General features: G+C 38.6%; 1 protein-coding gene across 2 annotated transcripts in view; it reads left to right on the forward strand.

The window, feature by feature from the left end:
* METAP1 (methionyl aminopeptidase 1) overlaps positions 1-19,069 on the forward strand; it is a 65,976-nt gene that overhangs the window by 18,242 nt on the left and 28,665 nt on the right. For both annotated transcript variants that reach the window (XM_025873491.2, XM_025873492.2), the window contains exon 2: positions 17,251-17,302. In XM_025873491.2, coding sequence (XP_025729276.1) covers positions 17,251-17,302 — 52 coding nt within the window. The remainder of the gene's footprint in view (positions 1-17,250; positions 17,303-19,069) is intronic.

Consider the following 19,069-nt stretch of genomic DNA (forward strand, 5'->3'; position numbering starts at 1 on the left):
ATTTATCATCTGTGTGTTTCAGTTTTCTCATCTCTAAAATGAATATATGAATAGTACCTACCTCGTAGGGTTGTTAAGAGTTAACATTGTAAAGTAATTAGAATAGTAACACATAATAGGCATTACTTGTGTTACCTATTATTATTATATTGTGATTACTTTTTCTTTCCCATGCAGATCCTTTACTTAGCTCTCTGTGTACTTATTTTTTTTTATTTTATTATGTTGTGTTAATCACCATACATTACATCATTAGTTTTTGATGTACTGTTCCATGATTCATTGTTCGCATATAACACTTAGTGCTCCATGCAGGACGTGCCCTCCTTAATACCCATCACCAGGCTAACCCATCCCCCACCCCCTCCCCTCTAGAACCCTCAGTCTGTGTACTTATTTTTAATTTACCCCAACCCTTCCTTTGGTTTTGTAAATCTCTTTTTAGTATATTTAAACATACTTGGTATTCTGTCAGGTGTTTTCATGTTTCTGTAAGAAGTCTCTTTTAGGTCTTCTGACCTTTTCAACCTGGATTAGTAAGTTGTATAGTTTTTTTGGGGGGTGGGGTGGGTCGGTGGGTATCTATTTCACATCATTCTGGGGTTTGCTTTTACTTTCTCTTGTGTAGTATTCCCTGATTCCTGCATCCTGCTAAATATTTGTGGAAGATTTTTTTGAAAAACAACATTTTGAGAAAACTGTTTCTAAGGTTATAAAGCATTTGTTTCTAATTTAAAACCACATATGGGTGACAGTTTTTTAATGCCCTTTAGTTAGAAGTAATTTTGATATTACTTGTTAGTTATAGAAATCAGTAGTGGTGAAAGCTATTGAATAGCAATTTTACATGGAATACCACGTAGTTTGGACTCAAGTACTTTCAAATGCAGTAAACTGTCACTCAGGAATGCTTTTTATATGTTGAATACTCACTTAACAGTAATTGATTTTGGCAACTCTTAATCCTTCTATTTGATGAAAGTTTTACAGTAGAAACAACCAAGTCTTAATAGTTACAAAACCACAATATGACAGTAGAGTTGCTAGTTTTAGTATTTATGGAACTTACAAAACAGGCCTGTATCTTCTTTAAAGGACATTTTCCTGAACTTTCTAATGTTACTCTGTTCCTTTGTTTTCCTTGTGTCTAGTAGGTCTTCTAGAGTAAGCAGGCAGTTTTTTCGTTTTTTGTCCTCTTTATTTGAAAACGAAGAAGAAAGCATTGCTTATAGCCTAACAGGAGGGGTTAAGAAACCATATTGTATAACATTCTGGCTATATTTGCTCATTTTTATTATTTAGAGGTAGCATTTTACCAACATGAAGGATTAATAATCTAGTGGAGTGACTTATTAGCATTTAGTAACTTTTCACTAGTACAACTTAAAAGTTCTTGAGTTCATTCTGCTCATGTGACGTCCTTTCTGGGAGCTGCTGATGCATCAGGATAGTTAACTTTATTCACTGTTGTTTAGATGCTGAGTATTTTTCTGTGTATATGTTTTAATTCCCTGAAAATCTCTGAAATGTTTCATTACCATATCCTTTTTTGTTGTTAAAAAGAAAGGTAATATGTGTTAGTTGCAGAGAATTCAAAGTGAGGGTGCCATCTCCCAAATTTATCTCTTATTCCTTAGGAGTAATCACTGTTAACAGGTTGCTGTGTATCTCAAGAAGTTCTCAAGGTACATAATACATTTCTTAATGAGCATCTTTATTCAACAGAATTCAGTAAGAAACATTCTGTTTTCCTGTCTGTGCTTGATAACATGGGTTACTATAGTTTCTAATAAATATTTTTGGTAAGATAATTAGCATACTTAATATAAGCTCCGTGGATGAAAACATTTAACGTTGTAAAATGTTTGTTAATTGGTAATGTGATTCTGCTTGGGACCAGTCTCATATTTTTCTCTTTGATTTTGTCCTTTTGTCAATTCTTGGTATATGCTGAGAAATTCTTCATATTTTTCTTATTTATATTTTTAAAAATCTTAAGCTAAAATTTTTTATTTAGCCTTTTCTCTGAAATCTGTCCTCCTTTATCTTGATCTCATCTGCTTCTTCCTCTCTATCCTCCATGCTGCTAGATTGTTTTTGTTTCTCTTTACATTTACTGATTTATTATACAGAATACAACTCAGGGACAGCCAAATGGAAAAGATGCACAGGGCACAGTATTGCAGTGGGCGGGGGGGGACGGGGAGGCAGTGGTGCAGACCTCTATCTTACCCCTTTTACCTCCTTAACCAAGCTGTCGCTTCCTCCGAGCCCTGCCCTGTGAGCCTTGTAGCTGTTTAGAGAGTGGACTTTGGAACCAGAAAGCCCTATATTTATATTCCAGCTCTGCCACTCAGTAGCTCTTTGAACTGGCTCAAATTATTTAAACCTTTCTTACAAACTAAAGTAGGAAAGGTTTAAATAACTTCCCGTCTGTAAAATGAGAATATTAATATTCAGTTCCTAGGATTAGTGTGATGTCTGAATTAGAGAATGCATTTTAGGTGCCCGACCCAAAAAAAGGCTCTCAACAAATGGTGGTTCCCATTAATAAACGTCAAACGGAGGCTCCCTGGGCTTTTATCTGTAATGGAAGGTGATGTCCTGCTAACCCAGCTTGATGGGAACCTTCCTGTATAGATATTTGGCACCTGGTCCTTTTTTATTCATTAAGAAGATGGCAGGACTATTTATATTTTTGAGACAAATTATCTGTTGGCTAGTAATAATAAGGGTTGGCAGTAATAGTGAAATGGCAGGTAGACAGGAAAGGGAAGAAAGGGCAGCCAGGAAACCCTGAATTAAAATATCCAGTAGTACCTAGTGAGAGATATAAAATGCCTACAACTTTGCAAAACAAATATTATCAAATTGTATTGCGTAATATAAAAAAGAATAACCCACCATAGTCAGCTAGATTATTTCAGGGAGGTAGAAATCATGAAATAATAGGAAAAGCTATTAATATAATACATCAAACCATTACATCAAATACCAAAAAAATTGCTTCTGTAGATGCTTAAGATGCATTTGATGAGATTCGTCATCAGTCCCTAATAAATTATTTTTAGAGTAGAAATAGGAAAAATTATTTCCTTAACATAAGAAAAAGTGTAAGATTCCTCCAATTCTATTCTTCTTTTTCAAAATTGAGCAGTTCTAGTTTTTTTGCTTTTTTATATAAATTTTAGAATCATACGTTTTTGTATCTTAAAAAAAATCCCCCTTGGAATTGCTTAAAACTTACAAATGAATTTGGGGAGAATTGACATCTTTCTGAAGTTTAGTTTTCTACTCCATTCACACAAGATGTCTCTCTATTTATTTAGACCTTATTTGATTTATCATTGTTTCTTAGTTTTCAGCATATAGCTGCTGTACATGTTTTGTTAATTTATACTCTTTATTTAGTTTGGGGAGGAGTGACTGTAAATAGTATTGCTTTCGTGTCAAGTTCCAATTATATATTGCCAGTATAGAGAAATACAGTGGGCTTTTGTGTGTTGACCTCGTATTTGTGACTCTGCTAACCTGATATTTTAGTTCTGGGAGTTTTTTCCTTTGTATTTTTATATAGATACTTATGTCATCTTTGAATGGGGACAGTTTTATTTCTTTTTTTCCTGTCTGTATGCCTTTTATATTTATTTTTCTTGCCTTGTTGAATTCTAAGACTTGCAGTGTGATGTAGCATTAGGAATGTTGGGAGTGGACATCCTTGTCTGGTTCCTGATCTTAGGGAGAAAGTGTGTTTTCACAATTAAATATGACATCTGTAGACTTCTGATAGATGATTTTTTTAAAAAGATTTTTATTTGGGAGAAAGAGAGCAGAGAGAGCGAGAACACGAGTGGGAGGGGGAGAGACAGGCAGAGGGAGAGGCAGACTCCCCACTGAGCAGGGAGCCCGATGCGATGTGGGGCTCAATCCCAGGACCCTGGTATCATGACCTGAGCTGAAGGCAGACACTTAACCCACTGAGCCACCCAGGCGCCCCTGGTAGATGATCTTTATCAAGTTGAAGAAATGCTCTCCTAATTTATTGAGAGTTTTTATTATGAATGGATGTTAATTTTTGTTTCCAACTATATTGTGGATGTTTCTCTTGTTTCACTTTTGTCACTTTTTGCTTCATGTATTTTGAAGCTCTGTTGTTAGACATGTACAATTTAGACTGTGATATATCATCTTAGTTGACCTGTTTTTTTTTTATCATTATGTAATTTCCCTCTTTACTCTCAGTAATTCGTTATTCTCACATTGGTCCCTGAGGCTCTGTTCATTAAAAATAAATCTTTTCTGGGCGCCTGGGTGGCTCAGTTGGTTAGGCGACTGCCTTCGGCTCAGGTCATGATCCTGGAGTCCCTGGATCGAGTCCCGCGTCGGGCTCTCTGCTTGGCAGGGAGTCTGCTTTTCTCTCTGACCCTCCCCCCTCTCATGTGTTCTCTCTCTCATTCTGTCTCTCTCAAATAAATAAAATCTTTAAAAAAATAAAATAAAAATAAATCTTTTCCATGTTCAAATGGGATAATTTTTTTTGATCTTTTAGTTCACTGAATCTTTCCTCTGTCATCTCCATTATGCTCTTGGGTTCACCCAGTTAGTTTTTTATTTTGGGTACTGTATTTTTCAGTTTTAAAATTTCTGTGTGGTTTTTCTTTATTTCTGTTTTTCATTCCAAAGATTTTCTCACTTTCCACTAGTATTAAGAATGTCCTCCTTGCTTGTTGGAGCATTTTAACAATACCTGCTTCTAAGTCTTTGTCAGTTAAAGGCAACATTCCTGTCGTCTTAGTATTGGTGTCTGTTGACTCACTTCCCTTGTGAGTTGAAATTTTTATGGTTCTTTATATGTCAAATAATTTTGGATTGTATCCTGGAGATTTTGAATATTATGAGATCCTGAGTCTTATTTAAATTCTATGGAGAGGGGCACCTGGGTGGCTCAGTTGGTTAAGCGTTTGCTTTCGGCTCAGGTCATGATCATCACAAGGTCCTGGGATTGAGCTCTGCATAGGGCTCCCTGCTGAGTGGGGAGTTTCTTTCTCCCTCTGCCCCTCCCCTGCTCGTGCTTGCGCACGCACACGCGTGCAAGCTCTCTCAAAGAAATAAATTAAAAAAAAATCTTAAAAAAAAGAAAATACTATGGAGAATGTTGGTATTTTTATTTTAGCAGGCTCCTAATCTGGGTTAGATTCAGGCTGCAAGTTCTAACCTGCTTTCTGACCCAGTGCTTGGTCTGAGACCTGGATGATGGATTTTGGATTAGTTCTGTTCTCACAGTATCGGTGTGTTATATTATGAACAACTCTGTGGGGTCCCTTTCTGGAGCTCCTTCCTGGTACTTTCTGGTTTCTTGGGAGTTCTCCTTTTTGGTTCTCTGGCCAGAAAGCTGTGGTTTAGTTACCTGCTTTGCTACACACTTCATGACTGTGCCTGTGTCTGGGGCCAAATGGCAGGAGGGCAGAGAGCAAAAAGTGGGGTTTGGTCCCACCTTCTCTGGACTACAGCTTCACTGATCAGAGAAGGAAAATGCCTCTTCCTCAGAATTTTGGCTCCCACAGACTCATATTGTAAGTGACCACCTCGGGGTCACTCGGGGTCTGGAGTGTGAGGGTAGAAGAGAGAGGAGAAGGTGGTGTCTGTGCTCTTTGAGCACTGGGAATTCCCTCTTCTGTTCCTTGAGCCAGAAGTAGAGCATTTCTCCAGGAGTGCTATGGGTTTGTGCCAGGTGGTCACTTCACTGGTGTCCCTGAAGATGTGCGGGGTCGGGTAGAATGGTGAGCTCATCACCAGTGCAGTGGAACGTCAAAGTTTGCTCCTCCCTAATCTGCCTGCTACTGTTTGCTTTTCACAGTCTTCAAATAACTGCTCCATGCATTCTGTTCAGGTTTTATAGTTGGACTAAATCTGTGATTTTTGTCTCCTTTGCAGTATGGCTACTGGTGTCACTGATCAGTGTTTTATTTTTTTAAAATTTATTTTATTTCTTTGACAGAGAGAGACACAGCAAAAGAGGGAACAAACAAGCAGGGGGCAGTGAGAGAGGGAGAAGCAGGCTTCCCGCCGAGCAGGGGGCCCAATGCGGGACTCGATCCCAGGACCCTGGGACCATGACCTGAGCCAAAGGCAGATGCTTAACGACTGAGCCACCCAGGCACCCCTATGTTTTATTTTTTATATATATTTTAAAAAAGGCCTGGCTTTCTAAGGGTTGCCATTGTGTCTGCATAGCTTAGTATTCTGCCAGAGATTCGTCCCTGGTTGTACTCGGTCACCGTGAGCCAGGAGGCTTTGTTCTCTCTGATGGTCTGTGTGGTGGGAGCAGATTCGAACTTCAGGTTACATGCCCTTCCCTACTGTGCAGTTTCTATGGGCAGTAACAATGCTAGTAAGATACAAAGCTCACAGTAATGACTAGCTGCCTCATTGCCATCAGTTTTCATAAGCTGAGACTTTGGGCCAGGGTTGACACATGTTAAAGATAGATATTTAGGTGCATCATCTTTTCAAGTTTAAAATTTAAATTGCTTCAAAAAATAATAAAATTGATGATAATTAGAATTGAGCGTTTACAGGCACACATTTTACACAGTTGTTTTCCCTACGTAACAGTTGAGGAAAGCAGAACTTGAGAAATACTGTGTCGTACAGCTAATAAGTGACCAAGCTAGGATACAAGTCTGTCTGACTTCAGAGTCAATGATTTTTAGCCCCTAGCCATTTTTGAAAAGGAATGTTTTAGAAAACCTTGTGGGTTTTGAGTTGTCCCTACTTATAAACCCTTTAGGAATTATGAAGTATCCTTAGTGATACGTAGACAATGTGTTTTTTTTTAAGTATTTTTTTGTTTTGTTTTTTAGTATTAAAAAAATTAGGTGAATATGCTAAATTTTTGGTAACATTTTAAATGCTTCTTTAAAGAAATGGTTTCTTCCCCCTCCCTTTCTTGTTTAAATTGGTATATATCCCCTGCCCCACACTTAAATTGGTATGTAAACTTCTGTGTTCTCTAAATGAATCAGTTGGGATAGATTTTTTTTTAACTTCAGGAAATGTGTGTCAGCTTCTCTGAGGGTAAAAAAAGATGCTGGGTGATGCAGAAGTGTTTTGTTCACATAACCTATTTAGAAAAGTTTTATAAATAGGTTGTATCAGAGTACCAACTATATAAAGGCAGATCTTTTTTTTTTTTTTAAGTAAGCTCTAGGCCCAATGTGGGGCTTGAACTCATGACCCTGAGATCAAGAGTTGCATGCTCTCCTGACTGAGCTAGGTAGGTACCCGCAAAAGGCAGATCTTATTTTGCAGTTTTGATATGCATGAATTTAGTTACCATAGTTTAGTTAAGCGAAACCAGTCTCCCCACAACATGGAGTAATTACATGAAGTACATACTGCGCGGCTAGCTCTTCAGTTCTAGGATTACTGTGTAAATCACAGGTGTGCCCCTTAATCAGTGACCAATCACTCCCTTCTTTTGAAACCTGTCAGTGATTGGCCACTGTGGATCTCTCACTCGTTTCTCATCTAGACAGCAAAGTCTATAGTTGTGTTGCTTCTTGTTTTACAATGATGACTTCTGTGATATTTTACAAAAATGGATAATTGAAAGAAGGAATTGGCCAATGAAGATGAAAGTGCAGCAAAGAAATGGTAAATGATAATGCTGGAAGCAAAATCTAAATCCAATATAAAGGGGGTTGTAGAAGAAATAGCTGACCACGGGAATGTTGACATTGCTCACCATTCTAGAAACTCTAGACGTGCAGCCAGAGCAACTCTGAGGCCAACTTGTTGGCATAAATGAGGAAAATGGTTGTGATGAAAAGAATGACAGTGTCGCAGGGGAAATGATACCAACAAAAACTTTAATGGAACTCTCAGAGGTGTTGAAAGTGCAAAGGATAAAATTTGGAAGCTGTTCCAAACCTAGAAAGGAGTAAGACAATTTACCAAGCATAAAAAAGATGCTCACTTCGTTTCATGAGTTATATAATGGGAAGAAGGCAAATGTTCAAACTGATCTTGGTAAGTTTTTAAATAAAGAAATAAAATGCTCTAATTCTCAGTGGCACAGTGTACTAAACAGTTGTGAGTTTTACTTTCTCCCCCAGTTCTCTGTGTATTTATAACTGACGGTGAAGGAGTTTTTAATGTTTTATCAAAAAATTTTAAAGGTCATGGAACAATTGTAATTTCCCCTGTTGATTACAAAGATTGCTTTGTACAGTTACAGCTTGCATGGTCATTTTTATGGCTCTGCACTACTGTACAAAGCAAGGACTGCCTGGATTAAAAACCAGTTCTTGGGGCCCCTGGGTGGCTTGGTTGGTTAAGTGTCTGGCTCTTGGTTTCGGTTTGGGTCATGATCCCGGGGTCCTGGGATCAAGCCCCACATGGGGCTTGGTGCTCAGCGTGGAGTCTGCTTATCTTATCCTTCTCTCTCTTTTTCTCTTTCTCTTGAATAAATAAAATCTAAAAAAAAAAAAAAAAACCCAAAAAACCCCAGGTCTTCAAGACCATTATTTAGATTATTATTTAGAAAAAGGAATTTTAATTTTGGATTTGTAGATGAAGATCAGGGATGCCATGAGCTCAAGTCTTTATCAGGTTTGGTCCTTGGTTTAAAACTCTTTAATGGCTTTCTGTTGTACTAGAGTAGACAGAATTCTTAACCTAATCTTACCCCTGCCTATTCATTCATTCATTCATTCCTTCCTTCATTCATTTTACTCTGGATATGGAGGCTTAATGACATGAACACTTCATAAATGAAATACAGACTTTAGAGGATAATTTTATTCTGTTATTCTTGAGGCTTTAGCAATCTTTAGAGCAGCAAAATGGGTGCTGTCTCTTTGAAGGGAAACGGAAACGTCCAAGACACAATGAGAGAGAATGAAGGTGAAGCCCCTGGGATTTTTCTCTTATTATGAAAGTGATCAGTACCCACACCAAGCCATCCCCAAATACTTTTCTGCCTTCAAGTCCCTGCCTATATCTTTAGTTCTTGTCCTCTACCTCTTTTCATAGCACTATGTAATTTTTCTTTTTAGCCCTTATGACTTAAACTATGTAATCATGTAATTAGCCATGTAATATTTGTCTAGAACAGGTATATATTGTTCACTGCTGAATGCCCAGCACCTTGCAAGTGCTTTGGTCATAATGTGCACTCTGTATGAATGGAAGAATTAGTAGAATTGTGTGCACAAGTTTATATGTGCATGGATGTGTTTTTTTTCTGTGGCAGGGAATGATTGCTTTCCCAAGAGTTTCAAAGAATTTAGTGATCTAAAAAAAAGTCAAGTGTCACACTAAAGTAATTGATATAATGAAATGGATACTCAACCTAGATGGTATCATTAAACACTGAAGATGTTTACTTTTCCATTTTTTTAAAGTTTATATTTAAATTCTAGTTAGTTAACATATAGTGTAATTACTTTTCAATTTTAAACTATATTTGAATATCTGGACACATAAGATGTATATGGCAATGAGCAAGCATTTTAAATTATTACATTGTAGAACATAAAATTCATTTAAAAATGTTATAGCATTTTAAAAATCTCATTTTTTATGTAACATATATGACAACACAGTAGAGGTGCTGTTGAGTGGGACACTACTTGATTTCATCTTCTATAAAATTGCAAATTTCTTCTCGCTTTTAAAATTACCTATTGATTTTTTTAGATGCTAATTCATATTTTAAACTTCTTTAAAGGTTTTTTTTAGTAGTGGATATATAAATATATAATATATGTTTTAAAATATTTTATATTGAGGGGTGCCTGGGTGGCTCAGTCGGTTAAGCATTTGACTTTGGCTCAGGTCATGATCTGAGGGTCCTGGGTTCAAGTTCCGCTTCGGCTCCCCACTGAGTGGACAGCCTTTGTGTCCTTCTGCCCCTCCCCCCACTCATGCTCTCTCCCTCTCTCCCTCTCTCTATCCTGTCTCTTAAATAAATAAAATGTTTAAAAATATTTTGATTAGAATCTTAACTCACAGTAAACTAAATGTTTCTGGATTGGGTTTATGTTTACTGTCTCAACATCATGGAGGTAAAATGTCCATAATTAAAATAAATTTTTGTAACTTTTTAGTTGGTTATTCAAATTATTTTACATACCTAGTCAAATGTTTTTTTGTTTTTTTTTTTAAGATTTTATTTGTCGGAGAGAGAGCGCGCACAAGCAGGGGGAGTGGCAGGCAGAGGGAGAAGCAGGCTCCCCACTGAGCAGGGAGCCCGATGCGGGACTCGATCCCAGGACCCTGGGATCATGACCTGGGCTGAAGGCAGACGCTTAAGTGACTGAGCCACCCAGGCATCCCCTAGTCAAATGTTTCTAACTTACAAGTCCCCTCACCCCTTTCCTATTTCCCATTTTCTTTTCTTTTCTTTTTTTTTTTTGAAGTAATTTCTACACCCAGCATGGGGCTCAAACTCATGACCCCAAGATCAAGAATTGCATTCCCTGCCAACTGAGCCAGCCAGGTGTCCCTATTTCCCATTCTTTTAACAGTTTCCTTTGGTCATTTATTGATTCATTCCCAGACTCTTCCACAGTTGCATAGAATTCCTCTCAATACTTTTAAATATATTTGGCATTTAGTCAGTTTTATCTGGGAACACTGACCACCTCCAGCCAGAACTTCTTGCTTTCTGGGCTTGCTTCAGAGCAGTCATCCTTACATCCCTCTTCAAGCATCATCCTTTACTTCTCTTTTGTCTGTATCACATCTTCCTCTCTCTCGGTTAGTTCTCATGTTTTATGTAGTATCACCTCCAATAGCTTCCTGAGAAAGATTGCACGGGAGGTAAATTTTTGAGATTCTGAAAATAGCTTGCTATACCCTGACACTTGATTTTCAGTTTGGCTGGGTTTGGAATTCTAGTTTGGAAATTGTTTTCTCAGAATTTTTATATTATTGCTCCATTTTCTTTTAGCTTCCAGTGTTGTTGAAAAGTCTGTTGCCATGGGATTCATGATCTTTTACATACTTTTGCCCTCCCCCCTTTCTCTGGAAGCTTATTGGATCTTCTCTTACCCCAGTATTACGAAATTCCGTATTGTATGCCTTGGGCAAGTTGAGTTTTATCCTTTGGAGGTCTTTTCAGTCTGGAAACTCCTCTGTCTTTCAGCTATGGAAAACTTTAAATTTCTTTGATCTCCCCTCTCCCTTTTCTTCCTGAAACATTTATTATTCAGATATTAGACTTGCTGCTTTCTTTTTTTTTCCTAAGATTTTTTTTTTTAAATAAGTAATCTCTGCACCCAATGTGGGCTCAGACTTAGAACCCTGAAATCAAGAGTCACATGCTCCACTGACCAAGCCAGCCAGGTGCCCCAGACTTCACTGGTTTCAAATCCTTTTTTTCAATAATACCATCTCTTTATTTTCAACTTTTTGTTGTTTTGCCCTACTTTGGGGGGAAGATTAACTTTGAGATAATCATTTCTACTGTTACAAGTTCTTGTAATCTCTTCCATAATTACTTAAAAGATGGACTCCTAGGCCAGTGGAGCTGACGAGTATCTAAAAGTCATCTTTTAATAACCGTGCTCTGTCCAGAAGTCTCTTCTCTGTTGTTCTTGGTAGATTTTCTTGTCTTTTTTTGATGGTCTTCTGCCTTTTTATATCCTAATTTTAGTGATGGCAGGGAAAGGGATAGCCAGGTTGAGGGTACAAACTGTGCTGGTGCTTACCTAACGAGTGGGGTACCTTTAGATTTTGGAGAAGAGGGTGTATGTGACAGGGCAAAAATCTGGCCTTAATTTTTTTCTGGGAAGACTGTTTATCGCAGTGCTGCAATGTTGGCTGTATCAGTACCTAGGAGACGTGTAAGCCACTTGAGCAATACATCATTCTCATTGGGCAGACGTTCAGTTGACTTATTCTAAGCTGTGCTACTGAAAATGAATTGAAAATTGTTCCAAGCATACTTAGTATGCAGATGGTTTGCCTGGTATTAAGGAAACATTGGAGTCAAGGCCTTGAACTGAAGAACAGCACTGGTACACCAAGCATGCAGCCCTGGTGGGATTTTGCCTCTGGGCCTGGCTGACTCTTACACTGGAGTTCTAGGACCCACCGTGACTGCCTCTCTCCACTCCCTTCTTCCCCATCCCTGAACTTTTCCTTGCTGACAGCCCTACTGCAGTGAACATCTCTGCTATCACGTAGGCTGGAAGGAGGAAGAACAAGTGAAACTCCAGTCTGCCTCATCACTTTTGCCAGTCTTATCCATGATGATGAGTAGTTTGGAAAGGGGAGGAAGAGAAGAGGTTGAAATTGCTGACTGAAGTTAAGTTTCTTAAAATAAGTCATATGCCTTTGCTGATCCCATTTAAAAACTACTCTGCGTCATTGGGAGTTGACCCCATGAATAAGTACACATAAGCAGAAAAAGCTTCAAGAAGACTGTAATGAGTCCTTCACCGTCAGTGCCCTAATTGGATTCATTCTTTCAGTATGTGCCCTGGTGTCTTGTTGTGCCCTGCGTTAGCTTCCTGTGGCTTCCGTAAGCAGTTACCACAAACAGAGCAGCATAAAACAACAGCCGTGCATTCTGCCACAGCTGCGGATGTCGGAAGTCCCAAATCCGTTTAACGGAGCCTAAATCAAGGCAGTGGCAGAGCACCGCCCCCTCCAGAGGCTCTACCACAAGCCTCCAATCTCTGCCCTTCTGGCAGCATTACCTCCTTTTCTGTGTGAGTGAGCTTCTCTCTACCTCTCTGTTACAAGGACACTCATGATGATGGCATTTAGGGCCTTCCAGAATAATCTCCCTATCACAAGACCCTTAATTGAATCACAGATGCAAAAATACCCTTTTTCAAAATAAGGCGACATTTACAGGTTTCAGGGATTAGAACCTGGTATCTTTGGGTGACCATTATTCAACCTGCTGTAGTTGTTATGGCCACCTTCATCCCCCACCCCCACCTCCACCCCCTGCTTTTTAGTCTGTTATTAAACAGGTGAGTGTTCTTCGAGTTTTTGTTTTTCTCATAATCCAATGCAATTTCTAACCAATACGTCTTCCAAAACTAAAGGTGTGGAGTTTTTTTAATGATGAGGAGTCTGGAGGTGGATATTTTGAGACTGGACCAGCAGCTCCACGAAGTCATCAGGGACCCAGGCTCCTTGGGGTGCACTCATTGCTTTGTGGTCACAAGACTGCTGTTTCATCTCAGCCAGCGTCTGTGGGTTTGAAGCAGGGAAGGGGCAAAGAGGAGAAAATAGGTGCCTGTTTTCTAAGAAGCTTTCCAGAGGCCCCACCCAACAACTGGGCTCAGATGTTGGACAGACTAGGTTACAAGGCCACTTGTATCATCGAGGAGGCTGGGAATGTTTTTCGCAAGGTCCATTACAACTCTGCTATAGCAGGGTTCTGTAGGTGTCAGGGAGAGGGGAGAATGGCTGTGGAGTAGGCAGCTTGCAGCTGGTCCTGGAAGGTGATGGAAACAGTTTACATTTCCATCTACAACCAGAAGAAAGCTTTGTGTATATGATCACATTAAATTTCATTCATTCTCTAATGTACACTGAGAAAACCTGTTCGATGCCAGGCATAGTGATAAGCCTGGGATATCAGGGACTCCCATATTTTGATAACCTGCTATGTGCTAGACACTTTGTTAACTACTTTCCCCTGAGTTATTTACATGATCTCCTTTAATTCGCTATATTATGTTCACCTAGAGATACCAGCCCCACTTGATAGGTGAGGCAATTGAGGATCCATGAAAATGGTTAGTAGTTATCATTTCCTAGATTTAAAATAAAATTGTATTTATTTTTTCAGATTTATTTTGAGAGAGAGCAAGAGAGAGCACAAGTGGGGTTTATTTATTTATTTTGAGAGAGAGCAAGAGAGCAAGCACGAGTGGGGGGATAGGCAGAGAGAGGGAGAGAGAATTTTTTTTTTTAAATTTTTTGTTGTTATGTTGATCACCATACATTACATCATTAGTTTTTGATGTACTGTTCCATGATTCATTGTTTGCGTATAACACCCAGTGCTCCATGCAGAATGTGCCCTCTTTAATACCCATCACCAGGCTCACCCATCCCCCCACCCCCCTCCCCTCTAGAACCCTCAGTTTGTTTTTCAGAGTCCATCGTCTCATGGTTTGTCTCCCCCTCTGATTACCCCTCTTCATTCTTCCCCTCCTGCTGTCTTCTTTTTCTTCTTCTTTTTTTTTTTTTTAACATACATTGCATTATTTGTTTCAGAAGTACAGATCTGTGATTCAACAGTCTTGCACAATTCACAGTGCTTACCATAGCACATACCCTCCCCAGTGTCTATCACCCAGCCACCCCATCCCTCCCACCCCCCACCACTCCAGCAACCCTCAGTTTGTTTCCTGAGATTAAGAATTCCTCAAATCAGTGAGGTCATATGATACGTGTCTTTCTCTGATTGACTTATTTCACTCAGCATAACACCCTCCAGTTCCAACCACGTTGTCGCAAATGGCAAGATTTCATTCCTTTTGATGGCTGCATAATATTCCATTGAATATATATACCACATCTTCTTTATCCATTCATCTTTCGATGGACGTCTTGGCTCTTTCCACAGTTTGGCTGTTGTGGACATTGCTGCTGTAAACATCGGGGTGCACATACCCCTTCGGATCCCTACGTTTGTATCTTTGGGGTGTAAATACCCAGTAGTGCAGTTGCTGGATCGTATGGTAGCTCTATTTTCAACTTTTTGAGGAACCTCCATACTGTTTTCCAGAGTGGCTGCACCAGCTTGCATTCCCACCAGCAGTGTAGGAGGGTTCCCCTTGGGAGAGAGAGAATCTTAAGCAGGCTTCATGCCCAGTGTGGAGTCTGATGCCAGGCTCAATCCCATGACCCTGAGATCATGACCTGAGCGGCAGTCAAGAGTTGGATGCTTAACTGACTGAACCACCCAGGCACCCCTTAAAGATAAAATTTTAGAGCTTATAATGGTAGAGCTTCATTGCACACATGTTTTCTAGTTCTGAGTTTGGTGCTAAATTGATGCTTTGAATTGAGTACAAACTCTCCACACACACCTACACCTACCCATCCACACACTAAAGCAGTGAGAAAGCATGACCTTCATCAGGTAATCCTGGATTTGAGTTCTCATTCTCAGGCGTGATTCTGTTATGTGACAGAAAAATTATTTAGCTATCTGTGCTTCAGTTTTGTCATGTGTAAAATGGGGATAATGCCATCTGCCTTGCAAGGTTTTTGTGAGGATGAAATGAGATACAGATGTATAGTGCACATATTCAGTACGTGGTAACTTATTTATTATGGTTGTCTTCAAATTATAGTTTAACACTGACTTACCCTTCTTTTCTTAGGCTGAATAGGTATAATACTGAAGAAATCACTTATTCCCGTTTCAGTTCTTGGGACTTTTCAATTAATTACAATACCTCTTATGACAGAACCATAGATAACTATTTGTGGTTGTGTGTTTTTGTTTTTTAAAACCAGTTTCCTATAACTCCAGGGCAGAGAAGAACTGATCTTTTTGCCAGTTTTGAGTGGTTTTTGCAATTTGACAGCAGATTGGAATAACGATTTTCCCTCCTATTAGTTTTCTATAGCTACCATACCAAATTACCACAAACTTGGTAGCTTAAGACAACACAAATTTATTTTCTCACAGTTCACGAGGTCAGAAGTCTGACATAGGTCTCAGGGCTGAAGTCAGGTGTTGGCAGGTTGGCATCCTTTCTGGAGGCTTTGGGAACTATTACTTGCCCATTGTAGTTTCTGGAGACTGGTGTCTTGGCTCGTGGCCCCTTCCTCCATCTTCAATCCCAGTAATGTAACTTCTCTTCGACCCTGCCTCCATCATTCTGTCTTTCTCTGATGACTCCTGCCTCTCTCTTCCACTTTTTAAGGATCCTGTGATTATATCGGGCCCAACTGGATAAAACAGATAATCTCCCCATCTTAAGGTCAGCTGATGAGCCGCTTTAATTCCCCTTTACCTTAGTTGTGACCCAGCACATTCACAGGTTCTGAGGATTAGGACATGGCCATCCCTGGGGTTGCCATTATTCTCCCAACCACATCACCCATCCTCCCCAAAAGACTGAGCTGAGTTTTAGCTTCAAAATTGAAAAAATATTGAATGTTGCAGATACCTTTTTATATATTTGAAGTCTTGAGGTTTAACATTGCAGTAGGAGGTGATAGGTATGCCCTGGGTTTTCTTAGCCTAACTATTGGCAGGGGAAGTCGTGAAGATGCTGACCTTGGAGGAGGGGAAACTAAGCCCTCAGAGCCTTGGACAAACCTTGGGGGAGAGTAGCTTTACCATTTCTTTGGTGGTGCTTTCTATTTTTTTTTTAGCTTTTTTTCTTATCCATTACTTACTCTTTTATATTTGCAAAGTCAAAACATTTGTAGGAGTTTGTGAATTTTCTTAGTATTGATAATAATTTGTTTGAATAATTTTAAGTTCTTTGAAGGAAATACCATAAAAATGAAAGCATAAATAAGATCTATGTCTGGTTGAATTCATTTTTCTAATTTATTACTTGAGTTCATTATTTGAATTCAGTTTATTACTTGAGTTCATTTTCCCAATACAGTACTTCCTACTGGCATCTGAAATATGTCACGTGAACTTTTTTTCCTAAGTGAAAAGTTGAGTCTTTCTGGTCATTGATCCATTTTGATCAATCAGCAAGTACTCACTGAAATGGCACTGTGTGCTAGCTATTGTGGTTGGCTCTGGGGATGTGGGGGTAAACTTGACATAGTGCCTTCCCTCACGGAGCTTACCGTGTAGGGCTGTCAGCATGGAGAAAACAAAGAGGGAATAACTAACCAGGAATCAAACTAATATAAATAATGGAAAAATCTGCAAAATTTTCCTTTTTCTCTTTTCTCCCCTAGTGTATGATTGATTAATTGGGTCATGGTTCTTTTCAAATACTTCAAAATAATTTGGTGTCATAAAATTGAGATATAACTATGACTACTATTTATAATATACGCTAATGTTTCTTACTTATTTGAGATACTCTCAAGTTTAGTTTGCTTTTTGAAGTGAATTTTTAAATAGGTATCATCATTTCTTAAGCCTTCCCAAATACTGAATGTAGTGAAGTCACAGATTTTGACTTGTGCAAACAAAGTTTCCAGTGTCTTATTTCTTACATACAGTATTCTTTAAAATGTCTCTGATGAAGGAAGGCCTGACACTAATTTTCATGTTTGCTCCTTTAGGAATGTTTTAAAGGAAGTTGGGCAACTCACAAGTTACTGCATAAGAAAGCAAGTAAGTAAAATCACGTATCTGTGTAGCATTTGTCTTAGAAATGGCTTTTATGCAGAAGACTAGAAGTCTTCCAGTTCTGAAAGTGTGTATTTGAATTTCTGAAAGTATAATCCCAAGAGCTAGAATTAGCATGTTTTAAAATTTTTTACTCTTTGTGCTTTGTAATCATGGAAATAAAATGTGGCTGAGCAGTTTCTTTGTTAATTTTGTATGTGACATAAAAACATGAGATGATTGTTGGCATAGATAGATCTTTCTTGAGTAGTACCTGAGAATGTCCCTAATTTTCTGGCACCCACTTTCCTTTGCTAGAAGTGTTTTCGTGTTGTGGGTAGGGGCACATGAGCTGTCTGGCTTCCTCTCTTGTTTTTGTTTCATTTTCCAAAATTTTATTACTTTGTTTTTTTGGTGTTTTAATATTACTATTATTATTTTTATTTTATTTTATTTATTTTATTTTATTTTATTTTGTTTTGTTAATCACCATACATTACATCATTAGTTTTTGATGTAATGTTCCATGATTCATTGTTTGCGGTGTTTTAATATTATTATTTGCAGCTGAATGTTTTAAAGTTACTTTCTGAGACACCACAAAGTGAAACTCTTAGCTATTGTTGTCAGCCACATGGAACTATCACCAATTCACATGACTTTTCCTGCTTTGGCCACTCACTCATCCTGTAAATTCATTTCATTAGTGGGCTGCCTTAAGGGCTTAAGACAATTCGTTGCAGTTACCTGCAAACTGACAAGGACTTTCTGGTCTTAAAACATGGCCATTCTGATGGATGAAGGCTTGGCAGACAGCGTATGGTTCTTGGTAAAAAGTTTGTTTCAGCCTACTGATCTTTGTTTTTTTATTCATCTAACTGTATATTTTTTAGGAATTTGCTGGTTTAATAAACATAGATTATTTCATATATATCTGTCTTAAAATCTCATTGAGGTCAGTTTAACCACCATTTGAAAGAAAGGGAAATAAAAATGTAAAAAGACAATTTCTGTGGTTCTCTAAAGTGAACTCTACGTTGAATGGAAATGCTAGGTTATTATGGGAGGAGGAAATGTGGTTAAAGATGAGGAAGAAGGATCTCAAATAAATAAGAGTTAAGCAAAGCATAAATAACAGGATTTGTTACTTCAGATCAAAGTATAGAGGTTGGCTTAAATAAAGCTATTTAACTTTATTCAGTCATACATTAAGTACTGTATTTCTAAGGTGTTAGATATTTTTAGAGCTCTTTGAGCCAGTTATTAACATTTTATATCCAGGAAATTAAAGCATAGGGAAGTGAAGGGTTGAGATGAAATAGTATGTTAATAAAACAGCTTAGAATGTGTCTCTACCCCAGGCGTTTGCTAACTCATTGAAGTGTGTGTGTTTTGTTTTGTTTTGTTTTTATAAGATTTTATTTGAGAGAGAGAGAGAACGAGAATGAGTGGGGGGGAAGGGGCAGAGGGAGAGGGAGAAGCAGGTTCTCCGCTGAGCAGGGAGCCCGACGTGGGGCTGGATCCTAGGGTGCTGGGATCATTACCTGAGCTGAAGACAGATGCTTAACTGACTGAGCCACCCAGGTGCCCCAAGTGTGCGTGTTTCTTTAATACTGGATTCCTATGGGAAATTAAGGGCCATTACGACCTACACTCCAAGAGAATTAAACAAGCTGACGTCCTCTAAAAAGATCATAATTATTACTGCCTTAGACTGAAACTATTTGCATTTTACTCATTGCTCTTAGTGTTTACTATGGTGCCATCTTTTAG

Source organism: Callorhinus ursinus, unplaced genomic scaffold, assembly GCF_003265705.2.
Source record: "Callorhinus ursinus isolate GAN/ISIS: 27379988/994484 unplaced genomic scaffold, GSC_fseal_2.0 scaffold4, whole genome shotgun sequence".
Taxonomy (NCBI): Eukaryota; Metazoa; Chordata; class Mammalia; order Carnivora; family Otariidae; genus Callorhinus; species Callorhinus ursinus.